The sequence below is a fragment of the Octopus bimaculoides genome, chromosome 21 (assembly GCF_046866305.1).
Source record: "Octopus bimaculoides isolate indiv1 chromosome 21, ASM4686630v1, whole genome shotgun sequence".
Classification (NCBI taxonomy): Eukaryota; Metazoa; Mollusca; class Cephalopoda; order Octopoda; family Octopodidae; genus Octopus; species Octopus bimaculoides.
The window spans coordinates 36680751-36708550 of NC_142948.1; the positions used below are offsets into that span (position 1 = coordinate 36680751).

The 27800-nt window shown below is 36.2% G+C and overlaps 2 protein-coding genes across 4 annotated transcripts in view; both read left to right on the forward strand.

Moving 5' to 3' along the window:
• The window catches only part of LOC106874144 (uncharacterized), a 33326-nt gene extending 20929 nt beyond the window's left edge, over positions 1 to 12397 (forward strand). For all 3 annotated transcript variants that reach the window (XM_089339126.1, XM_014921801.3, XM_089339127.1), the window contains exons 13-14: positions 8352 to 8511; positions 9595 to 12397. In XM_089339126.1, coding sequence (XP_089195252.1) covers positions 8352 to 8511; positions 9595 to 11219 — 1785 coding nt within the window. In that variant the 3' untranslated portion in view covers positions 11220 to 12397. The remainder of the gene's footprint in view (positions 1 to 8351; positions 8512 to 9594) is intronic.
• A 10002-nt stretch (positions 12398 to 22399) lies between these two features.
• LOC106873084 (myosin-IIIb) overlaps positions 22400 to 27800 on the forward strand; it is a 221564-nt gene continuing 216163 nt past the window's right edge. The window contains exon 1 of the mRNA XM_089339137.1: positions 22400 to 23949. The gene's annotated coding sequence lies outside the window, so the exon portion shown is untranslated. The remainder of the gene's footprint in view (positions 23950 to 27800) is intronic.

Consider the following 27800-nt stretch of genomic DNA (forward strand, 5'->3'; position numbering starts at 1 on the left):
CAGACCGTTCAACCCATGCCAGCATGGAAAACAGACATAAAATGATGAGAAGGAGGAAGAATGTGACTTTGGTGATATGCCATCTGCAAGAAGTTATGTGATATCTCGTCCATACAAAGTCTGATATGCAAGCTTGTGATATCACATTGTTGCAAGGTTACGAGAGAGATTTCTCTTGGCGACATCAACAAGAATTCCTTTTTTTTTTTATCCCCCAAGAGCCCTTACTGCAATTCTACAGTGTGATATCCAGACCACACAAACCTCTGAGTTTCCCATAATCAAGAAGGCAGCTATTTATGTTCTAATTTGGTGCATTAAGGATTTCCCCCCTAAGATCTGATTGCCCAAATTCACTGAAATACATTTCATTTTGTAAATTTTCTGTATTCTCTCTTTTGTGTTTATTCCCAAATAATAACTGACTTTAATACTTATATCAATCATTTTTTTTTCCTTTTATTCTTCATAAACTGCAGCATTTATGTTTTTTACTTTGTTTTTACCCTGTGTTTTTTCTTTTCTGTTATTCTAAACAATTTCAAATTTATACAAAAATTTGTAAAAAAAAAGAAAGAATGTTAATAAAACAAATAGCTATATTTTCAGAAATTAGTTATGAAGTTTTTTTCTTAAACAAAAGTTATTGGAAATTTACAATAAGTACCACCAAGTTATCTTCACATGTTACCTATGATAAACTGGAGTCATATCTAAGAGACATTTATCTCTCATGGATATGACACAGTGCTCTATCTTCTATATTACTTCAGTTCACCCTAGCTTTCAACAAGTATCACCTGGTTATCTAAAGAATGTGGTAATTTGCTGTACTTGAAAAGACACTTCAAGCTAAGTAAAATCACCGTCTTCCACACATACATCTTACAGGTGCCAGTGCCACTTAAAAAGTGCCGGTGCCACTTAGAAAGCACCCATACTGATTCCACTTAAAGAGCACCCACACTGGTGCTGTGTTGATGCACCCATGCTGGTGGCATTAGGAAGAGTATCCAGTTGTAGAAGCCATGTCAAACTGTCCAACCCATGCCAGCATGGAAAGTGGACGTTAAACAAGGATGGTGATGAACTTCTGGTATTTAGAGGAGCTAATCAGTATTAATGGAGAGTGAAGGGCAGATTATATCACAGCTACGTGCAAAGTAAGATGTTGCCTGGTAGCAAGTTATGGACATTGAATGCTGAGGGATATGTGAAGACTGATGTCACTGTGCTGCAATGACTGGGGAATTGTGGGAGCCGGTAGTTAACAAGAGAAAAAATTGTACTTATACAGACATGTGGTATTAACGAGGGATAGCAGTTGGGTGAAGAGGGGTCAAGAGACCCAAAGTGGAAGGAGGCTGCAGAACAGGGAAACATGAGAAGTGATGCAGGTTGATCTTAGGATGCTGAACCTTGTAAAAGAGATGATAATAGACAGCAACAAGTGGAAAGCCACTATGATGATGATTCAATACTTAGTACTTAGATCTCCAATGGATTTTGTTCCTTGGATTTAGCTGATATTGTGTCATTGCTACTCAAGTACTTCTAAACTACTTATCTCTCTGCCACTTGTCACCTGTACTGTGTCCATTCCCCACCCTCTGGGTCCTGCATTAACCAGTATGCTTAGTCCTTTTTCCCCAGGTGTTTAGGAGAGCCTGCAAAGGTTAATGAGGATATTTCCATCTTCCAGTCCAAGCTTTTATATATTCACTTGGACAGGAAGAATACACATCCACATATACACACAGATATATATATATATATATATATATAAATATAAACTCAGGCATGGCTGTATGGTTAAGAAGAAAGATAAAAAAAAAAAGGCAGGGAGTATGTGTGACAAAAAGGGATTGAGAGTGAGAAAGAGAACTAGAAAGTGACAGAACCAAAGAGAATGAAATAGCTGTTCTTTCAATGAGGAGCAGGCAGATGGATAGAATAGTAAGGCAAAAAGATTCAGCTATGTGGCAACAGCAGAGAATTGGACAATAGCTGCATACAAAAAAGAGATGTACATACACACTGGAAAGTTTTTCGTAATATGTGTGTTTGAATACATCAGTAGCATTTGTTGCATGAATGCAAAGCTGACTTCAGGTGTATATAAATGAATGGAGACAACAAATGAGATTTTAATATATATATCTTTTATTTTTTTTATGAGAGATAACTACAATATGTATCCTGCTTCAGGTTGTTGATTGCATTTGCATGCTCTGAATTAAGTACTAAAATTCTCTCTTGATATTTGTGTGTGTGGTCATAGAAAAAGTAGAACATTAAACAAATATTTTCAATGATATTCTATGATGATTCTCTTAAATTCCAATTTCAAATCTCAACATGTTGAGCTTTCCTTTCATTCTTCCATGATTGATAAAATAAATAAGTACTAGTTTACAAGTACGGGAGTTGATGTATTTGACTATACCCTTGACTGTGCTCCTGCATGGGCACAGTCCAATGATGAAAAATTTATAAAAAGAAATGTATATACACATATGCACACTGTCTCAGACCTGCCATGTAAACAGACATCTTAAATTCGGTATTGTATATTTTTTCTTACATCTTGCCTCTCTTATTCCTTTATCTTCACTTTGATAAAGTGTATCACCTGAAGCATTAAATTTCACTTCTCTTTCATCCTCTGGAATATTTATCTTTGTTGTACACTTATTTGATTGTTGCTTTTTCACTTTGTATTTCTACACTTTTTATCTCATGTGCTTTCTCCTTTTAGCCTCATAATCTTACTCATGTTATTTTGTGATTTCTATTACTCTGTCTGTGTGTGTGTATGTTTTCTCTCTTTTCTTTGTGATTTATTAGAATTTGTTGGTGGGGCAAGGTTTCAGTCTTTTAACCCTTTTGTTACCAACCTGCATGAAACCACCCTTTGTTTAATGATACAAACTTCCCATTTTAAAACGATCCAAAGTAAAAACACTCCACAAATTTCATATTATGTTATGCTCCAAACACCAGCTCAATAACGACAAAGTTATTTTATGAAATTCTTCAATATTTTCAAAATTAATTGAAGCGAAGGCAGCATATTTCCACAGAAATATGGTAAGAAAAGGCTTAAAGTGATCTAAATTAAAACCTTCCATCAAAATCTTGTGTTTATGTTCCAAACATCAAATGAAAAAAAATTATTTTGCTAAATTCCTCAATATTTTCAAAATTAATTGAAGCAAAAATAGTTTATTGCAACAGAATTACCAACCCACCTGAGATTGCCCCTAGTTCAGTGATACTAAGTTCCTGTTTTAAAGGGATGTAAATTAAAATCTTCCTTCAAACAAAGCCCAGCTTAATAATAACAGAGTTATTTAAGTAACTACTTCATTATTTTCAAAATTGGGTCTTTCCAGAGTTCTATAGACCCCTAGGGCTGGTTTCCTGTCCCAGGATTACTCATTTATATCAGCTGACTGGACTGGAACAACATGGAATGAAGTGTTTTGCTCAAGAACACACACTGTCCAGTCCAAGAATCGAAACCACAATCTTACAATCATGAATTCAACACCCTAACCACTAAGCCCTGCACTTCAAAATTAATTGAAACAAAAGCAGTTTATTGCAACAGAAATGTGGTAACAAAAGGGTTAATAATGTTTCTTTGTAAATTGTAATAATGGTAAAAATTACTAAACCTTTACTGTGCTCTGTTTATTTCTCTTCTTAAAACAGTGCTCACAAGAATTACCTTTGCTTTCCACATGTCAACAGCTTGATTCTTCCAAAAATTGGTGAAATTTTTTTAGCCATTTTTTTTTTCTCAAAAGCCCCACAAGGTCCTTTTTTTTTGTTTTTCTTGCTTTATTTGTTGCTGTTGCTGTTGTTGTTGTTGAGGTTTCATGGAAACATTTTTTTTATATAACTCTTATATTTATTCCGTGTTACCGGAAAACAGTTTCATTTATTTGCTTCCGTTCTTTCTATGAAGAATGACTCTTCCAAAATATTAGAATTACAAGTGCATGTGGTTGAATATTCCACAAACACAACATTTGTACCTTTAGTATAATTCACAGGCACACTCAGTGTTTGAGGTCGACCCTTTGGGTTGCAGCTACAGTCTATATACATATACACATGATGAGCAATATATATATTATCATCATCATCATCATCATCATCATCGTTTAACGTCCGCTTTCCATGCTAGCATGGGTTGGACGATTTGACTGAGGACTGGTGAAACCGGATGGCAACACCAGGCTCCAATCTAAATTTGGCAGATATATATATATATATATATCTTGTTTCAGTCATTTGACTGCAGCCATGTTGGGTCACTACCTTGAAGAATTTCAATTGAACAAATCAACCCCAGGACTTTTTTTAAGCCTAGCACTTATTCTACCGGTCTCTTTTGCTGAACCGCTAAGTTACAGGGATGTGAATACACCAACACTGGTTGTTAAGTGGTGGTGGGGGACAAACACAGACACAAAGACACACACCCACATAGATATATACTTAATATATACACAACAGGCTTCTTTCTACCAAATCTGCTCACAAGGCTTTGGTCAGCCCGAGACTGTAGTAGAAGACACTTGCTCAAGGTGCCATGCAGTGGGACTGAACCTGGAACCATGTAGTTGAGAAGCAAGCTTCTTACCACACAGCCATGCCTGTGCATATATATATATATGTATATATATATATATATATATATATATATATATATACGATTTATCATGTATATATGTATATAGACTGTACCTATGAACGATTATATATATGTATGTGTATATATATGTATGTGTATATATATATGAGTGTGTATAAATATGTATATGATGAGATATGTATGCTGATACACATGTGTCATATATTTAATGTATGTGCTGTTAAATGGTTTTAGGCTGCAGTATTTTGTCCAAGGAAGGCCCTTTTAAAGACGAAAGCCATTTAACAATACACATACAATATGTGACATTGATAATGTTTACATTATAGAACTGTTTTTAACCCAATATTTGAATACTCACACACACACACACACACACACACACACACACACACATAAAAGTGGCTGAGGATTAGATTAAGAGAAAAGGTACAGATAATAGTTGTACTCTTAATGTAAATCTCATGCAAATTGATAAAATCATTTTGACACAGCTAGACATACAAATGCATTGCATCTAACTGGATTTCACACTGTTCTGCTGTTTCCCAAATTCCACTCGTGAGGCCTGAATTGACCCAAGGCTATGGTAGTAGATGGCACTTTCCCAAGGTGCCATTCACTGGGATCAAGCCTGGAACCCCATGACTGCTGCATCGGTGATTTTATTCACTTCTGGGTGAGATATTGTTGAAGGAGTTGTCAGCCCCTGACAATATGTATTTTTGATTATGATTTGAAGCTGTTTCACCCCACTTGTGGAGAGTTAATACCTGGAAAACAATAGCCTTCCCTCTCTCCGAAATGATTAACTCTCTGAGGTGAGGATGCATTCATCCACTATGAGGATGAGTAAATCATTGTTAATTCAGCAAGGACAAGGAAAGATGTTCTTTGCTGAGGATGTCAGGTTAATGCCAAAACATGTCCAGGGTTGTCTCTCATGCTTGCTAGGGAAAAGAAGAATACTCTTAGTCATTTACTAGGTTTTTTTTTGTCTTTTTCATGCTTGAGTGAACGATTGGCAAATCACCTGACTATCTACTTTAAAGTATCCAGTTTTGTGCCTCAAGTCGGTTGGTACAGGTAGGGAACAGTCAGTAAATTAAGCATCAGTGGTTATAATAGCAATTAATTGATTGCACGCCATTCCTTTACCAAAGAAAGGCAATTTTTTTTAACCAAAAAAAAAAATTTGTCCATTTTATCCACACATACACGCAGACATAGACAAGTGTGTGTGGAGGGGGGTATGTAAGTTTTGATATTAATGTACTTTTAGTATAAATTAGATTGAATAAAAATTATTTCTAGTTTGTGTTTTTTGCTTTCTCTTTGTTTTCTTTTATTTTTTAATTTCTATTAACAGATTTAACGACTAGCAATTTTCCTTCATTAGATTAACATTGATTTTTTTTGTTTATATTATCATTCTCATTACCACACACTACTACTACTGCTACTAATCCGACCATTAATATTTGACTATTTTTCCAGATGTTTCCAAATAATTTATTTATTTATTTTTATTTTCTCAGTAATTTGCAGAAATAATTATCAGGTTATTCACAAATGCATTTCAAGATTTTTTTTTTTAACTAATTATCAATCACTTTTTTGTTTATTTGTAAATTCATCTATGTGCTTTTTTTCTTTTTTCTTTTCACTTTTGCTTCTTTCTGTTTCACTGTCGGCTATATACTCCTTGTCTTCTACAAAGTTCTGTCCAACACTCAGTCACACATGATAAAGTTGCACAATAACTATCCTCCATTTCACTCTTTTTAAAAGTTTTAATTTATTAAGGCAAAAGAAACAAAATAACTTTTTCCAAGTTTCTGTTTTTTAATCATTGGATATAATAAACATAGGTAAAAAAAAAAATAATCACAAATTCTGTTGATCTTGTCTTAAAATATCTCATATGATTCGAACTGGGAATGTTGAATATTAAATTTGACAATTAATCTAGTCTAATTAGTTTTCTCATTTCGTGTTTTAACTCATGAAATAAACACCTGTTTCTTTTATTGCGACTGATTTTGTAACGTGTCTCAACTCTTCAAAAGATAATTGGCCTTTTACATACATACATACATACGTACATTTTATATATATTTATATATATATATATATATATATGTGTGTGTGGTAAGAAGCTTGATTCCACACCACATATTTCTGGGTTCAGTCCCGCTCCGCGAGTGTAGTAGGTGTTATTTACATACCAAAGGCATGGTAGCCAGTCAGGCGGCACTGGCACAGGAGCCAGATGAGGGGGGGGGGGGGGTGGCTGGCATCGACCATGTTCAGATGGTGCTTTTTACATGTTACTGGCACAGGGAGCCAGTCAGGCGGCACTGGCATTGGCCACAACTACAATTTCTATAATCAAATCAATATCTCTCTCTCTTTCTCTCTCTCTTTCTCTCTCTCTCTCTCTCTCTCTCTCTCTCTCTCTCTATATATATATATATATATATATATATATATATGCATTGGACAAGGAAAACGTATTCTTGTCTGTCTCCTGTCCAAGCTTCTTTCTTCACATTTGCCACCACACCCTTGTTTAGGCTTACCAGTTTTTGTCACCAATTTTAACCCTCCATAAAATCCCAAATTTTATTTAATTTGCTTTGCAGGAGCAACTTTTTATTGAAGGCGCATCTTGTCGTGAAATGCTTGAAATACGGATTAGTAAAACAGCCGACAACTGATGAAGTGTCGTTCTTTTTGTTGTTTGTTTTCCATTTGTTTCTTTCATTGTTCGCAAAAAAAAGAAAGTTCATATTCCATGTCCTCGTACTTCGTATTTTTTTGTTGCTTACGTTTTGTGACATCCTGTGGTCACATATGCACATATGCACATATGCACCAAAAACAGAGCACATGGTGCATAAAAATTTATAAGCAAAACATTCAAACACTTTGATTTAAAATCAGATGTCACTACTGTTCATATCATCTGTGGATAAATTTTAAAATTGATGATATCACCAGCAGAGACATAGGTGGATCGCAGACGCAATAGCATTAAATAGCTATGAATTATAAATTTGCATGAAGCATAATGATGCTTAACAAGCACCTACCTGCTAGAAATAAGAGCTAAAGTCTTAAAGGAAGGGGCAGCTGGGTGTAAACCACTGCCTCAGAAAATCTTTCCAACCTCTGCCAATGAAACAAAATTTTAAAAACTGGGGCATAAAATGATAGCTATTCACGGCAGTGCTCCAGTATGGTCGCAGTCCAATAACAAACAAGTAAAAGGAAAAAGCATAAACATGAAGGTGCCTATTCATGAGAAATTTAATGACAAAAGGATTAACATGAATATTCATTTTCTATTATAATGGCATTTTAATTTTAAAACTTTCCTGTCTACAATTTTCTGTACAGACAATTTAATCCCCTCCCCCTTCTTACCTTCCATTTAAATGAACTGATTTAGAAAATAAAAAAATTTGTTCATTAATTGAAATATATGCTTTTATTTTTTGTTTTGTTTTCTCAAAATGACTTTGCAGTGCTTTTAATGTATAAAAGGTATGTGTGTTTCATTAAGTTTTTCAGACTCTTTGGGGATTTTGTTGTTGTTGTTTTTTTATTGTAGAAGCAAATTTTAGCAAACCTATTCTGGCTCAGCATTTACATATCATTCCTTCATTTTTGTTTGTTTCAGAATTCCAAATTTATACCCGCTTCGAAGGGAACGACTGTGTCTCGGTTATTGAAGGTGATGCGTCAGACTCCACAACTATCAGACAGTGCAGAGTCAAAATTAGGAGATGAGTCTTCAGATGGGAGCATAGCTGAGCCACTTTCACCTGCTAAGACTCAAGGTAAGCCCTTAAAATTTCTAGCTAGCCCTCTCTGATATGGACAGAAGAATACAAATCCTGCATATAAATATTTATAAAGTATAAAATTACGAAATAAATTGTTTGGATTTGTGTGTGTTTTGTCTCTACTGAAATTTAAGTCATCTTCAAAACCAAAAATGATGACAATGATAAATCTAGTCACATATATAACACTGTATAATGTGATTTTTGCCCTTGGGTAGCAACTGCTTATTTCTTATTTGCTTACCCCTAGAAAGTATGAAAAATGGCTAATATTTCCTTCAAACTTTGCTTTTGTTGCATTTATTCAAACCCCAAAGAATCCCTCTCAACACATGGCTATGATGCCCCTCCCCCTCTACTCCTGTTCTTGATCAAAGATGCACATACTGTCGGCCACTGAGGGACATGCTCAGTTGGTTACGGTGAAGCAACTGACAAGTAAATATGTAGTATTGAGCAGAATATTTGCTATAACAATATTTCTGCTTCAGCGCTGAATCTGTCTGGAGTGTAATGGAAAATAGGTCAGTTTCAAAACATTGATGTCCAGGTGACAAAAGCAAAGTTTGAGGGCAGGAGTAGTCATTTCCTTTGATTTCTTGATAGAAGCAAATAGGAAACAACACTTAAAAGCCAAAAACAAAAATGAATAAATAAAATTTTGTTACACAGTGTAATTGAACAGGTATGTCTGTATATTAAATAAGTATGTGTCCCTGTTAAATTATTGAGCAGTAGGTGTATATCATCATCTTTTAACGTCCGCCTTCCATGTTGCAATGGTTGGATGGTAGATGTATCTGAATTAAGTTACTCAGCAACAGATGTAGGTGTGTCTCTGATTAAATACAAATTTAGGTGTTTGTATATTAAATAGCTAGATGTCTTTATTTGATGTTGGTAGGTCTACCTGTATGTATTAAAATAATTCAACAACAGGTGGAGGAGTTTATTAAATGTAAGTTACTTTCCTGCTTCTCCTTGGTGTGATGAAATATTTGCCATGATAGCAGTTGAATTACTGTACGAATAATCTTTGCTTCTTGATTCTGATAATATCATTTTCTTCCTCAATAGTTGTGGCACGTCGACAGACACATCGGAAACGTCAGGCAGCAGTTTCACTGGCTTTTGATTCCAACACCAAGAAGAGAATATTTCGCTTGGCAGACGGATCCCCATCATCTTCACCTTTGAGCACTTTCAAGTCTACAGCCGGGTCACCTTCGGTACCATCGTCTTCACCATCTCCTGCTACTCTTCTTCCAGTTGTTTCCAGCGCTCCTGAGCTCAGCGGTCTCTTACAGTGTCCTCCTTCTAGTGCAAGCTACCTCACTAACTCCAAGCTACAGTCTTTAACTAGTGGCGGTGAGTTAGAGACAAAACCAAAGACAGCTTTAGTAGTCACCAAACCTGAAGCTCAAAACCTAAACATAGTCTCTACAGCTTCTTCCATGACTTCATCAATTTTATCTGAGCAGAAGCATAGCAGTTCTTTGAACAAACCAGTTTCTGCACAGCTGTTTACAAAACTTCCTCAAGCAAGCTCTTCGCACATCAGCCTACCCACTGGTTTGGGTTCCATCTACACAGTTTCCCACACTGGTCCGCGTGGTACCACTGTCCATATCACAACAGCTGCTTCTTCTCCACAAATTCAGCAACTTCTCACCTCCATAGCTAAGTCAAGCTGCAGTCCAATATCAATCACTGTCTGCTCTGCGAAGGGAAGCAGTAGCAGCAGCAATAGTCAGACTTCAACCTGTCCTACTTTAAGTCTTGGTCAGCCAATAACCACAGCCAGTGGTAAACCTAAAGCTGCTAATTCTAACCCGGCACTCACATCTGTTCAGCAAATCAGCAACAACAACAGCAACACATCTGGCATTACAATAAACCCACCTGACCAAGAGAAGGTACAGGCCATACAAAAGCTACAGTTCCATGATTTTCCTTTAACTACGGCAGTTTTAACTAAAAGCACAGGCACTCCAACAATCACCCAGGCAAAAATCCTGTGTAATTCCCAACTAGACTTAGGCAAGCTACAAGCTTTGTCTGAATCTGCCAGCGGCAAACAAACAACGCTTCATATTTCATTGAACAGAGGCAATTTAACGACTGCCGGTGGGAGCATTTCTTCTCACAATCTTTCTGGTATCACAACTATAGCCAAGTCCACCAGCTCCACTTCCCTTACTTCTACGACAGCAGTTTCTTCTATTCTGCCCATGTCTTCATCAATGCTCTCTTCAGGTGCATCATCAACTGGCAACATTAAGACATCGTTGATGTCCGATGCAGTTGGTGAATATTTAGTAACCAAATCCGAACCTCTTGGGCGAGTTTCTTCTCTCTTAGAATCTGTTAAAACCAGAACTGTCGAAGTTGCTGGCACTTCAGTCCAAACTGGTCAGCCATCATTCATGAGTTCCAACAGTGGCAAATCCTCTGTAGTTGTAGGTCAACAAGTGAAACAAGTCACGTCCCCAAACACCACAGTGGCAACAGTAGTAGGAGCCCTACCCGCCATTGCTTCAGACTCTTCTTCGCTAACCGATCCTCTTACTTCACGAACTGGCATTGGTTTGCCAAGAGCAAACATTGTATCTTACAAAGCCACACCTAAAACAATCTTGTCATCTACAGTAGCTGCCACAAGAACTCGCAGAATCAAAACACCAAAACAATATGATCTTTGAACTTCTATTTTATTTCCGATTCTTATCATGTGCCTTGAAGATCGGAAGTGGGGGGGGTGGAGTTAAGTCCTTTTGATCTCAGTTCTTCAGTTAATCCCAAACTAGAGTGATGGGAGATTTTTTCTAACAGTGTATCTGTATATGTATTGATGCATGTGTGTTACTGTATAGTTAAGAAGTTCATTTCACAACCATGTAGTTGCAGGTTCAATCCTACTGCATAGAAAGTGTCTTCTTGGATAAATGTCTTTGACTATAAGGCCCTGCTGGACTAGCCAAATCCTTGCGAGTGGATTTGGCTGGCTGAAACTGCAGAAACTCATCTACCAAATTCACTAAACAAGGCACTGACCAGTTCTCAGTTAAAGAAGATGTTTGTCCAGATGCCATACCATGGGGCTGAACCCAAAGTCACATAGTTTCAAGAACTTCTTAATGACAAAGCCATACATACACACAGGCACACATACACACTCACATACGCACACACACTTACATACAATCTATGTATGTATATATTAATGTGTGTGTGTGTGTGTGTGCATGCTTGTTTGTGTCTTCTTGCTTGATAACCTGTGTAGCTTTGTTTTTGTCCTCATAGCATAACGGTTCAGCAAAACGATATCAACATAATAAGCACCAGACTTTACAAAAAGAAAGCAAAATAAAAACAAGAAAAACAGCAAATGCTGAGACCAATTTGCTTGACTAAAAAGCAAAAAAAAAAACCCACCCTCCAGCATGGCCACAGTCCAATGAACAAAGCAAGTAAAAGAACAAAAAGAAACCAATGCCTGTATTTTTCCAGCAATATGTGAACGAGTAAATTTGATACCCTCTGCTCCAACACACACAAACACACACACTCTCTCTCTCTCTCTTGCTTCAGCCATGTGCTTTACTGCAACATTAATTGTTATTCTCATATGTGTTTCAGTCCTGAGGCTGTGGCCATGCTGGTGCACCACCAGTATGATTTTAGCCTCTGTCTTTTAATAAATAGTCCTGTGAGCTGTGGTGGCTTGGCTTGTCATTTAAGGGCATAATACAATTGGCCAGTCTGGTCCCCTGATCAATGCAAACTCTCCCTAAGTCCGTGTAGCCGAAGACTCTCGTAACCAAACCAATTCTACAATAAAATATAGAAATGGAAACCATTCTATTTCATACTCTTTTGAGTTTGTTTTTGTTGGTTTGTTTGTTTTTTGGCTTTTCTTTTCTATTTTTTTTTTTAGGTGTCACAGTTATTATCCTTGCAATTTTTATCATCACCATCATCGTTGTCATCACCAATCATCACAATCAAACTTCATCCAACAGATCTGTGACCAAAAGTGTTGCAGTCATGAAACCATGATCGTTCAGTCTTCTTTTCAAACACTGTTTAGATTGATAGATTATTGAACTGATAGGTTATTGAACTGATAATTTATAGAATTGATAGATTATAGAATGGATAAATTATTGTACTGATTGATTAGTGAATGAATAAATTACTGTACTGATGAATTGATTGGTTATTGGACCAATAGACCATTATACTAATAGGTTATAGAACTAATAAATTATCAAACTGGTAGATTACAGCACTAACTGATTATTGTTCTATACATTATTAAACTGATAGATTATTGAACTGATATGGTATTGATAAATTAATGGATAAATTATTGAACTAATATTATGTTTCACTGATAGATTATTGAACTGACAGGTTATAGAACTAATAAATTATCAAACTGGTAGATCATCGAACTGATTGATTATTGTGCTATACACTATTAAACTGATAGGTTATAGAACTGATATTGTATTGACAAATTAATGAATTGGTTATTGATCTAATAGACTGTTATACTGATAGATTATTGAACTGGTAGGTTATAGAAGTAGTAGATTATAACACTGATTGATTATTAAGCTATTCATTATTAAATTGATAAATTACAGAAGTGATAGATTAGTGAACTAAAAGATTAATGAATTGATAGATGATTAAACTGAATTGGTAGATGAGTAAATTTATTGATTATTGAACTTACAGATAAACTGATAGATTATTGAATTGACATTATAAAACCGATAGATCAACTGACGCGCTTCTTTCAGTTTTTGTCTACCAACTCCATTTACAAGGCTTTGATAAACCTGAGACTATAGTAAAGACACTTGCCCAGTCAAAGTGCCATACAGTGGGGCTGAACACAGAACCATGTGGTTGAGAAACCAACTTCTTACCATGGGGCCACACCTATCCCTAAACCATTGTTTTTGGTATTCCAGAAAGTATTATTATGGCAAAGTCAATCCTTAAAATGATGATGATGTTACGTTTGATAGGGTAATCTGAATGGTCATGAGTTAAAGCTGTAGTCCTCAACTGGGGTCCAGATAAGATTTGGTGGCGGTCCTTCATTCTAAGCCCTGTAAAAGAACTCGGAAAGTTGGGCCTCCAACTAAGACTTTTGCGGACCCCTTAAAGCCAGGAACTTTTCAGCACCCCCTCACATACATTCTCTCATTGGTATACACTGGCAAAAGACATGTGCACACAAAACAGAACAACACTCAGTACATAGCCTAGAACTTTCATTTGTTGTGAATCTGTGATTCATTCCATTGTTACTGGAAGCATAGATTGTGAAATTGCAAAATTCTGGGTTGCAGTGCAGTGAATCACCAAATGGCTCCCAATATATATATATATATATATATATACACACACACACACACACACACACACACACACACACACACACACACACACACACACACACACACACACACACACACACACACACACACACAGTTTGGTGATACAAACAGGGAAATAAGTTCAAAACATGAGTATAGGTATATTTTTTTTTATTAATAATTGGCAAAGTTCCAGATTGACTCAGAAACTGGGAGTTTCTGAGTGCATTTTATATAAATATAAAGATATAAATTGTGAATAATATATATATGTATATAATGCACCACCTGGTCTAGGAATTGAAATTATGGTCGCTACATTGTTAGTGCAACACACTAGCCCCTAAGCCAAATATATATGTGTGTGTGTGTGTGTCCGTATTGGTTCCTTCCCTCCCCCACTGCTGGACAACTGGTGTTGGTGTGTTTACGTCCCCATAACTTAGCAGTTTGGCTAAAGAGACTGATAGAATAAGTACCAAGTTTAAAAAATCAAGTACTGGAGTCGATTCATTCGACTAAAATTCCTCAAGGCAGTGCCCCAGCATGGCCACAGTCAAAATGACAAGTAAAAGAATAAAAAAAAATATGCCCCTGCTACAGCCATTTTCATTAAATAGACAAGAATGCATTGTGCCCGCACACACGCATGTGCATACATATTTTGATGTGCAACGATTAGTAAGTGGTGCATTCTGTAATGTGAATCAGCACGATTGGGATTGGATCTGTGTGGTTGATTGAGAAACAGGCTAAAAGGGGAGTAGGGGGAGAGAGAGAGATGGGACTGAGTTCCTGGTGTAACAGCAAAACTGGTCAAACTACATAGTGTAAAATGAATCATCAGATGAAATAGTGTGTGTGTGTGTGTTTGAATATGTTAGTGTGTGTGTTCGAATATATGTGTGTATATATATGTGTGTGTACATATATATACGTATGTATGTGTGTGTATATATATATATATATAGGATGGGGCCAAAAGTCACGCACCGAGATTAAAACTCAATATATGTATATATATTGCACATTTCAAAAGCAACACTTCATAAATAAAATGTTTTGGTGTGTGACTTTTGACCCACCCTGTGTGTGTGTGTGTGTATGTGTGAGTATGGTGTTTGTGTATTGATGTATCTGTGAATGTTAGTGCATGTTTGTCTATGTATGTAGTGTGTGTTTGTGATATGCCTACATGTAAGTGTGGGTCTAAGTGTGTGTGTGTGAAGTTCTGAAAATGTCTGTGTGTGTGTCTATATGTGTTTATGTGGGGTTCTATGAATGTATTATGTGTCTGTGCATGTATGTGATATCAAGATTAAATATATGTTTGTTGTACTCTGCCTTGAAACGCAACCATGGAATTGGTGGAGGTGGTGGAAGTGGTGATAGTGATGGTGGTGGAGGTGGTGGTGGTGGTGAGTGTCTAAGTAAATCATAAATCATGAATCGTAAATCTTTTTGAAAAAAAGAAAAAGGCTAAGAAATTTGGGTGGAACAGAAGATACATTTATTTAGTTGTTTTTCTTTTACTTATTCTGTTTTTTTTATTGTTTTTTTTTTATCTGACTCAGTTTATTTTTTGTTAGTTAAAGAAATAACAGGAACAAACTTAATAAACAAAGTTTTCTGTTTTTTTAATAGAAAGAAAAAAAAACGACAAACTGTCCATTAATAATTTCTTCAAAGATGGGGGTAAAAAAGAACATCTGACATACACACATACACATACACACACTTTTACACCCCCATTCGCACACACATACACACCTTCATACAAACATACACATATACACAAATAAACACATACATACCTACCCACATACATAAATACATAATATATTCATACATACATAATACATACATACAGAATACATTCATACATATACATACATGCATACACACAGACAGGCATGGCTGCGTAGTTAAGATGTTCGTTTTGCAAGTATGTCATTATGGGTTCAGTCCCACAGCAGGGCACCTTGTTCAAATATCTTTTACTATAGCCCCAGGCAGAGCAATGCCCTGTGAGTGAATGTAGTAGACAGAAACTTTGTGATCGTGAGGTCGAATCCTGGACCATTTATAAATATGTATATGCATATGTATGTATGTATGTATGTGTGTATATATATATATATGCACCCATATATATAGATGTATGTATGTATGGATGGATGTCTGTATCTTAAAAAAAATTTGATGTTATTTCATTGAACAGCTTCATATTCCACAATTCCACAATTCTGCAATTCCATGATTCCAACAAGTAAATATAAACATTAAAAGAAAAAAAAAAATAAGGATTCCAAGCATTGTAATCAAATGTGCTTTGAAGTGGTTGAAGAAATATTGGAAATGAAGACAGAAATAAGAGAAAAAGTTAAAAAGTAAAAGATGAAACTTCATGAAAGAAAGGGATGCCAGGAAGAAATTCTGGTTGGAAATAGAGTAATCTGAAGCTAATCATATTGGAGGGCAAGGTGAAGAATTTTCTCTTGTCTGTGATATTTTTTTATACAAGAGACGAGGACAAAGGAATTTGGTTGATTTATGTGACAAAGAGTTTGTGATGGAAAAAAAAAAGTGGCTAAATAACATCATGTTGTTATCTGTGTATGGGATATATATATATATATATATATATATATATATATATATATAGGTTCAAAAAAGAAAAACGACAAAAAACAACAACGCAAGGACATGATACAGATTGTGTTACTGGATGCTTGGGAAAGGAAAGAAATATATATATATATATATATATATACATACATGTATATATATACATATATATATATATATATATATATATATATATATATATATATATATATATATATGAATGTGTGTGTGTGTGTATATATATATATGTATATATGAATGTGTCTACACACACATACACATACATGCATGCATAAATACATACATACATATATACATGCATGCATAAATACATACATACATATATACATGCATACATGCATACATACATATATGACCAACAAAGCACAACTGTGTTGAGAGAAAAGTTAGGCATAAGAGAGATTAACTGTAGTATGTAGGAAAGGAGACTGCATTGGTTTGGACATGTGATGCGTATGAGTGAAGATAGCTGTATACAATAGCGCCTGTCGCTGAAAGTGGATGGTACCTGTGGAAGAGGGAGACCCAGGAAGACATGGGATGAAGTGGTGAGGACTGATCTTAGGATGTAGGGGCTCATGGAGGAAATGACACTAGACCAAGATGTTTGGTGATAGGTCCTAGGGAAGACCCGTCCATGAAACTATTTTTCAACATGTCCAATGCCTTATGAGTGAATTTGGTTCACAGAAACTGTGTGGAAGCCCCTCATCGTATGTATACATATATATCTTTGTACATATGTGTGTATATGTCTTTGTGTTTGTTTTTATTGCCCCGCTACCACTTAACGACAGGTGTTGCATTATTTATGCTCCTGTAATTTAGAAGAGATCGATAGAATAAATATTAGTCTTGAAAAATAAGTTCTGGAGCTGATTTGTTTGACTAATTCATTCTAGGCAGTGCCCCAGTATGGTCACAGTCCAATGTCGGAAACAAGTAAAATTGAAAAGACAAAGGTTAAAAGGGAAGTCAGTGACAGTAGATTAACCTGCCTTAAATAATTCTTTGTAATTTTTTCTACTTTGGGTTGAAATCCTACCAAAGCCAACTTCAGGAGAGGTGGAAGTGATTGAAATCACCCTGACATATTACTGGTACTTACTTTAATTTTGTTCATATCTGCTGTGGAAACAACTAGAATTTAGTGGTGTACAAACGCTCAACTTGCTAGATCTAGCAACCAAAACTCCCTCAAATCACACCTTATTGTCTTAGAAAAAGTACATCACATAATATGATATTGTATTCCTTGTACAAAGAAAAAAGGCAGGGTGGTCACAACTGGAATGTCTTTGATCATAGGTCTGCCAGAGCAGGACTGACTAGGAGCTAAACAGCAACTACTACAACAACTTCAGTAGGGATGAAAGGTAAATCTGACCCCAGTATGATTTGATCTTAAAATGTGGAAGGAGAAAACTAAATCCTGTAAAGTACATGGATTGGTGGTATCAATTAACCACTTCCCCCTAAAATTGCTGGCCTTGTGCTGAAACCAGAAAGGAATTATTGATTACTATTACCACATTTGAAGGCATATAAGATGTACTTTATTAAAAAAAAAACACAGATCTCAAAAAATCACCCCAGGTCCTATGTGTGAAATTGGGGGCCTACATTACATGCTAAAAACTTTTTTTCTGAATATGCATTGCTGAAATTGAAGTGCATCTAATATACCCATGCGTCTTTTATGCTATCAAATACAGTATTTATCCTACAGATGAAAAGCAAAGTTGATCTTAGCCGGATATAATTTAGGAACATTGAACAAAAAGATAAGTGAATGCTTAACAAGATTAAAGACATGTATCTGACATGTCTCTTAGAGCTAGTTCTCTGATGCTGTGATTTAATTCAAGAAAAAGAGGAAGAAAAAAAAATGTGAGAAGAAAATGAAGACAAGATAGGAACAAAAACCTAAAGGTGAAAATGGTGGAAGATAATTGTCAGAAGACAGATTGTTGTATGACAAAGGGAACAAAATAAATATTAGTTTATAAATTGGTTTCTTTTTTTTTTCTTCAGATGATTTACAAGATATCAGAGAGGGAAGCAAAATGTTGTTATTGTTGTGATTGTTAAATTATATCTTTTTCCTTTTATCAGTTCTTCTCTGCATCTCTTCAGTATGGACATTGAACAAGAAAGAGACTTGGAAAGAAATGTGGTGGTACATACACGAGAACGCTTCATGCAGTTCTCAATCCTTCTTGGCAGTAACACCCTACAAAGCAGCAAAATGAAATTAAACTAACAGTGGGATGGAAAATAATGTTTATTTTTGTATACTTCCATTTAATATTTGAAAAGTTTTCACCTATTTTTAATTTTTAAATAGCAAAGTCATAGATCAGATCTTCACTATAACATCATGAACACTTTGGAATTATATTTCTCATCATATAAACAACTTTGAATATTATTTTAGCAAGTTTAAAATGATTTCCTTTGTGCTGTAAGCCATTTACCATTTCTGCGGTGTCCATCTTCTCCTGCTGCCCTAAGTATGCACTTGTTTTCCTTAATGATCATTTCAGTGCTGATTACTTAGTTGCATAGATAGGACCGAAGAGTGTATTTGCTCTCAGTACACAATTCATTGACCATCTTGGCTATGTCACTTATGTGCAGTTTGAGCATTAGTCTTCCAGCCAGCAGAGTGAGCCTGACCTCATCACAGGTTATCTACCAATTGTCATATGAATTTGTGTAGGTTGTGAGGAGAAATGGAGAAAGCTGCACAATTATTTGAGGCAAGGAAGCTGCCCCACTATCACCCATACATGCACCTAATTTCTTAGCAACTGCTCTTATAGCAAAAAGAATTCCCAAGTGTTAACCACATACACTTGGGATCAAAGTGACTGTTCCAATGGCAAAAAGAATTCCTTGAGCAATAGGTGATGATACTGTAGCTCCAACTACACACACGTGGCTTCCAAGCAATAGTGCAAAAAAGAATTCCTAAGAATATAGGTGAGGGTACCCTAGCATCGACCTCACACACTTTGCTTCTAAGTGACTGAGCTGATAGCAAAAGCAACTCCTAGGATGATAATGCATGTTAGATGCTGTGAACAGCTGGATACCCCACATTTCAAACACTGCCTTGAAGCTGTTATTTCATGTCAGAATAGATCTTCAAAGCAGCCCCGAGTCATGGAGCTAAGACTATAAAGAATTTATAAACTGTCAAAAATGGTCCCCTGTTGCTTTAGCCATTGATATCTTTAATTTCTGCATGGTATTACAAGACATTTTTGTTCAAGGAAATGAGATGCAACGAAAGGATTCTGCAGAGTGTGAGGAATTGGTGAGTGAATTTGTGAATATCTTGAAGCCTTATATCCAGTTTCTTGTGAATACCCGTCAGAGTGTAAGTATCTTGAGAGAAAAGCTGAACATTAGAAGCATCAGTTGTGGCGTGCAAGAGAGACGATTGCGCTGGTATGGACATGTGGTGAGAATGGAGGAGGATAGCTGCGTGAAAAAGTGCCACACCCTAACAGTTGAGGGAACCCGTGGAAGAGGTAGGCCCAGGAAGACCTGGGCTGAGGTGGTGAGGCAAGACCTTCGTACATTGGGCCTCACCGAGGCGATGACTACGGACCGAGACCTTTGGAAATGGGCTGTGCGTGAGAAGACCCGGCAAGCCAAGTAAGATCGTTGCCAGTGCCCCTGGACTGGTTCTTGTGCGGTTGGCACATGAGATGCACCATTTTGAGCGTGGCCGTTGCCAGTACCGCCTGACTGGCTCCTGTAGGATTTTCGAGCGAGATCGTTGCCAGTGCCCCTGGACTGGCTTGTGCGGGTGGCACATAAAAGACACCATTTCGAGCGTGGCCGTTTTCGTGCGGGTGACACGTAAAAGCACCCACTACACTCTCTGAGTGGTTGGCGTTAGGAAGGGCATCCAGCTGTAGAAACTCTGCCAAATCAGACTGGAGCCTGGTGTTGCCATCCGGTTTCACCAGTCCTCAGTCAAATCGTCCAACCCATGCTAGCATGGAAAGCGGACGTTAAACGATGATGATGATGATGATGATATAGTATATATATTTTTATATCTATGTGAAATATAAAAATATTGTATATATATAAAATATATATTTATATTATGTAATATATACATATATTACATAATACATATATAAATGCGTGTAATATATATATATGTGTGTATATATAAACACACATATATATACATATATGTATAAGCACACATACATATACATAAATGCACGCACACACACAAGCACAAGGGTTAAAAAATAGTTATTTATGAGAAAAAGTCAAAAAATTAAGTCGGTTTTTAGATGCTTTGGAACGTGGCATTCTCAGTGTTGCAATCGATAGCAATTTCTTGTTCTTGTCTGGAAGTTTTTCCGCATTCCTCATTCAACACGGAACCTTGCTCAGCACGCTGGAATAAAACATTGGTATACTAAACCCTGTCTCTTTTTTTCTTTCCCTTCTCTCTCACACTTCACTCAAATATAGAGTTTACGAGGCACGACTTTTGGCAGATGATCAGGACACACACCAGTCCTCCTATATTTCGTTCACCTTTTTTCCCCCGTCGTTATAGAAATTCGATGATATTACACAAGAAACGTGCAAGAAAGGTGAAGATTTTTGTTTGAACACGATTGAGTGGAGAGCTAAGGTACTGCAATGATTTTTAAAAAAGAAACTAAATTTCGTCTTTTTCACTTTGAATTGTATGGCTCATCCCCTCCCCGCATCAAATTTAACCGGGGAAAATCTATATGACCATTGCTTTCCAGTTGTAACCACTCAGTCATTTCCCCCAGATTAGTGTATTTTATCAATTAATTAATTAATTAATCAATCAATCAATCAATCAATGTATCCTCCCCTTATTTTTAAACGGTAGGATACGAATTGAGACAGATTTAACTGCTATTTCCAGCAGCCTAAAAAAAAGCTAAAAGTCAGCCCTCATCGTGCCGACTTATGATTCACGATGTTCCGTCCGTGACCATCCCAGCTTTTGAAGGATATTTAGGACTACATTATCCAATGTGTTCTTTATTTTAGACAGTAGGGTGTAACTAAAGGGGAATTTGGTTACTATTTTTTTGCAGACTGAGGCTTCCTCGTTTAGCTTTCTGGTAGAACATTCGCCTATATCGCTGTTATATTGTTATTGTTGTGGCCCGGAGAGAAAACTGATTAGACAGATATTGATCAAAGGCATACCACCCGTGACCCACCCGTTTATTATTTTTTTTTCAATCAAGGTATTGTGTTTCCCAAACTACATTATCCAACGCGTCCTTCTTTTTCTTTTTTTTTTTTAATAAAAGATGGAAAGTAAAATTCGGTTGAGATTTGGCTGCTATTTCTAGCAGAATCGAACTATCACATATATGCTCCACGATTGATATTATACAGTAAGTAATAATAATAATAATAATAATAATAATAATAGTGATGACGATGATGATGATAATGATGATTTCTTATATTTGGTACCAGGGAGATGGATGAGGGGGAACAATACAAAAACGAACACAGTGTGAGGATTTACAGAGATTTGAATGATTAAAAAAAAATCTATGAATAAATAACACGAGTTTACATGGTGTACAGAGATAAACAGTAATGTAACAAAACCTTCACAACACGGTTCATGTAAATTTTAATAACAATCAACTTTGCTACGTGCGCGAACACTAGATCTTTTCGTTTACATTGGTGTGTGTTGTAAGGAGGGGTGGTGGTGGAGGTGGTAGTCACAACAGGTGCTGCTACTGCTCTTGTTGTTGTTGTGGTTGTTCTGCTACTGCTGCCGTGTAGCAGACACTTGCAGAACTCTTGCATTATTAACCGTTTGGCTTTCTCACGATGCAACATATATCTAAGTATATATATACATATATTCACTCACCACACGCACGCAGATACCGTATATACAAACAAGATATTAATACATTGACATATATACTTATGTATTAATATAATCGCGGCAGTGGTACACACAGATAGACTAACACATTGTAGCATACAAACACACATATATATATACACACGCACACATATTGAAGCATACATGTGTACTAACACACTGATATATATATAAATTCATAATACACTGAGGCATACACGTACGTACAGACATACTAACACACATAGACGAGGTATTCATACACACATACATACACCGTAGCATTCATACATATTTATATACATAGTAAGATATTGAGACATACATACATACATACTGAGGCATACATACAACTTCACGGATGCATGCACATGCCCCAACTTCTGTTGCACGCACACACACGTGATCTGTCAAGCACATACACGCTCTCATTGATTCCCTATTTTTTTCTGTAATATACACAGACACTATTTCTTCTTTCTTTCTCTCTCTCGAATACACCACATACACACACACATTTGCACATCCTCTCTCTCTCTCTTTCTTTGTCTCCCATACATACACACATTCCTATTAATACATGTTCTCTTTAGTTCCCACAATCTCGTTGGTTATTTCACTTTCTCTCTCTGACATAAACACACACACACACTCGCACGCACACAGATTACGTCTGTTCCGCTCTCCCCTCCAGATACATGCCTATAGACACACATAAATAAGTACATATATATATCTACACTGTGATGATCCTCACTTACCACACATGATAATAATTGCAGCACACCCTAGACATTACGCAGACACAGCGCCAATATCTGTGTGTTCCCGATAAATAATCCTCCCCACTGTCAGTCAGGTCGTCCGTCTCATTCTTGACTCTTACATTTATTCAAACAAAATATATAATTACTACCATCGATATATCTTTATCTACTTACGGAAGATATTAGCACCGCACGTAAACCCGAAATACAAAATACCACCCTCCGGAATCCTCGTGCCGTTAACAACACTACGGTGGTCTCAATGAAAGTGTGACATTTCCTGTTTCTTCGATAGAAAATCGAACTGAATCGAAAATTACAAAGGGTTCATTCACATATACTCGCTTTTCGCTCGGTATCTTTTGACTGTTATTTATCCACGGAATATCTTCCTTTGTGAGTATAATGAGTTAGTGAGTATATGTAGATATGTATACATATATATATGATGGAGTTGTGCTGTGGTGTTCATTCTAATATGTGAAAACAAAAAAACGACAAGGGGGGGAATAAGGAATTGATAATGATGCTGATAATGGTGACGTTGATGATGATGATGATCATATTTGGAGTACCGAATTACCGCTCACTAGCAACGATGTTTAACTCCTGGGAGTATTACAACAACAAGTGGCCACTAAACAACAACAAAACCAATACCAATACTATTATTTCTACTACAACTACAGTATTTAACGAGGTAAGATGAAGAACTATACAATATTCAGTGAAAACTACTATTAATAATAATAATAATAATAATAATAATAATAATAAATTCTGATTCAGTTCAAATGTTTCTTTTTCCCTCTCTTTCTGTCTCCGATTCTTCAGAATCTTTATCAGACAGCTCTTTATGTTCCTTCCTTATTTTCTTTCTCACTTTCCGCTTTTAAGCCTTTTGTAATGTCTTTCTTTTTCTTTCATCTTTTCTATCCTTTTCCACCAGTAATCTTTCTCTTTCTTTCTGTTTATATGTTGCTCCTTCACTTTTCAATCTTTCCTTTCTCTCTCAGTGTTCCATTCTATGTATATTTTTATTCTTTTCACTCTCATTGTCTTTGTCTCTCTTGTTCTTCCTCTGTCATTTTCCTTCTTTCTCTCTCTCTCTCTCTTTCGTTCTTCCTTTATTTCTTTCCATTCTTTGTATTTCTCGTTCTTCCTCTTTTTCTTTCTTCTTCCTATGGATCTCTTTTTTGTTTTCCCCACCTCTTTCATTTTTCCTCTCTCCCCTTCGCTCTCCCCACCTCTAATGTTGTTTCATTCAATATTTTCCCATTCTCACACTCTTTTGGTTTTCTATTGTCTTCATAGCTGATGTGAAACTATGCCTGTATATCATGTCTTCTATATACACATGCTACAATGTCTCGACTTAAGACTGACTCAAACTGTTGTAAATGGACAACCAAAGCCTTCTCATGCAGATTGGTAAACAGACTGGCTGACACACTGATTGAGGGATAGATGAACTGAAAGACAGTGACAGACAGGCTGACTCTTAGATAGACAGGTTGAAAGACAGCAAGAGATAAACAGATAGACTGAGAGCAAAAGATTAGTTGACTGAAAGATAGTAACTAAGGAATTGATAGATAGACGCAAAGACAATGAGATATGGACTGACATATTGATAGACAGATAGATCAACTGAGACAGTAATAGATATAGAGATAGGCAGCGATAGACTGAAAAACATCAGTAGATAGATAGATAGACAGGTAGGCAAGCAGACAGATAAACAAGCTGATAGATAGATAGATAGATAGATAGATAGATAGATAGATTTGACAGACAGACCAAAAGACATAGGCATAAAATCAGATATATCTAGATAGCCAGATGCAGTTAGACATACAGATGCGGAGTCAGACAAATGTAGGCAAACAGATGAACAGTTAGATGCTTGGTTATACGTGTACTATAAAAACAATTTGTGTATCAGAATATTATTGAGAGAGAGAGAGAGAGTATGAAAATGAGAAAGTGAAAAAGAGTGAGTAAATGAGAAAGAGAGTGCGTGACTGAGGAAAAGGGAAAAAGTGAGTGTAAAAGAGAGAAAGAGTAACAAACAGTGAATTAGTGAGTAAGGGAGTGAATGAGAAAGAGAGAATCAAAGAGTGAATGAGAGAGAGAGAGAGAGAGAGAGAGAGACAATGAGTGAATGTTAAAGAGAGAGAAAGAGTGTATGGGAAAGAGAAAGTAAAAAAAAAAGAGAGTGAGTATGTGAGAAAGAGAGGGATATGAACTTTTGTTTCAATGAAAATTTCCTTCTCCTCAAGTCGTCTGAAGAGAGAAGAATACAGGAAGACATTTCCTCACTTCTCTCTTTGTTCTCGATGGAGTCAAAATTTATAAAATAAAATAAAATTGTTTGAAAAAAAACTGATGACTTAATTAAAAAAAAAAAAACGTTTTTCTAAGCCTTGTTTTATCCCCAATTTCTCGATTTTTAAAAGGAGCCACTTCAATATATTTCACTTCTTAAATCTCCTTTCACCCTAATAATCTATAATACCGGTTTATCTATCCGTATCAGCATATATTTGATTATCTTTACCCTTCCTCTTTATTCTTTACCACGATTTTGTATTTCTTTAACATTTTGCCGTTTCATTTATTATTATTATTTAAGGCTGGGAGTGAGGAAGGTTATTTCTTTGATTCGTTCTTCCATTTAGCAAACATGGCCATTGATTAAGGTTTTATATAACAAGACCGTTCCCTTCTCATTGACTATTTGTTTTGTTGGGGTGGGGGTTAAGGATATGGTTTTTCGATTTCTAAGTTTCATGATTATATATGTATATAGATCAGATCTATGTGTTTGTTTTGTGTATGTCTATAGGTGGTGATGGTAGTGTGTGTTTGTGTGTATATAGATATACACACACACACACACTTATAGATTTATTCGATAGAGGTAAAATAAGCACCGAATTCCATGTGATCAACTAAACTCTGCAGAATTTCCGATTAGGGGCCCCAAACCGCGTGAGAATGGAAAAGGTTACGGAAGTTTCACTTTAAAATATAATATTTATTTGCTTTTGTTGCCTGGAACCAGGCTTGGGCACCAACCATCTTTAGTGTGATAGGTTTTTATTTCACACTCGCTTCCCGACTTTCTCTTTGAAATTGTTTCTAATGAACTAGCGAGTTGGACTAAGCTGCTCTTCTTTGTGTTTCTTGCCACAATGTGGCAAGTGTTACTTCAAGTATCCAAATTTGGCCCAAATTTTCTTTGAAAATATTCGCATCTATCCTTCGCAGATCTCTGGGGTTGCTTGGCAGAGTGCTGAAAAGTTGTGGGCCCTTGAAACCTAAGCTATTACAGTACTGGGTCTTTACTCTAGACGGAGAAAACAGGATCCTTGGTACTATGCCGTGACGTCCAATTCGCTGGTTGCTATAGCTTTCACCCCAAAATTCGGAGTTAGACCTTCCAAGCTAGTGGAGTACTCCTCGTTGAGTAATTACTACTTCCGAGGTTCTGCTAACTAGGAAACATATGTAGCCTGGTCCATTCCCTAAATTTGGATTTTTATTCGTATATATATACCTCGTGTTTTGCTGTTCGTGGTGACCACAGTTAGGAGCAGTAGTCAAGGCAACTGAAAATAAGTGTTCTCCCTGGGTATTCTTTTTCTTGGTTCTGAATGTTCTCAGAATCCAACCAGCCACTCGCTTGCACAGTGTTGCCATCTTGGTAATATGCAGTTGGAATGTTGCATCGTTACTCACGTGGATTTCCCGGTCACTTACCGACTCTGATTCAGGGATTGCAATTACATTCTGGTCCTGTATATTCTGACTGTAATCTGTTTGTTGACCGACAGTAAGAGTGTTTGAAACCTCACAACATTGAATTGCATGTTATTTTTATCACCTCACTTGTACAGGGTGCGGCAGAAATACCTCCCACATTTGAAAGGTTAACAAAAGGAAAAACAAACAACATTTATGAAAAATTAATTTTAATATTGTTTAAACAAAGGGTTACAGTTTTTGTTCATTAGCTAAATGAAAACATCATTAGCGCTTGCATAAGTTCATTAGCAACACATAGGTGAAAGTTTAAAATGTGGGAGGTATTTCTGCCGCACCCTGTATATTGCATTTAGGTCTTTTGATAGTTTTAGAGTGGCATCAAGGTTCTCAACTGCCCGCGATATATATGTATGTATGTGGGTGTGCTGGAAGAAATTGAAATTTCCCTTGTATGAAATACGGGAGTACTAAAAAATAAAAAGAAAACATACTTTCCTTTTTTCACGAGATATGGGACTTGAGGGACAACTATTTCAACTTTTCATATATATATATATATGATGTATGTGATGTGTATACGACTCATTGTTGTCTTAAAATAACTGTATATATTTTCCTATATTTATGTGCGAGTATGAATATATTTTATATTTATATTGAGATGTCAACATTTTTAATAACTGGTTCGCTAAGCTGCCAAATTTAACAGCCAGGATCTTGGTATAAAAAAAATAAAATTCCGAATTTGGCATTAAAATATCTCAATTAATAAATTAAAAT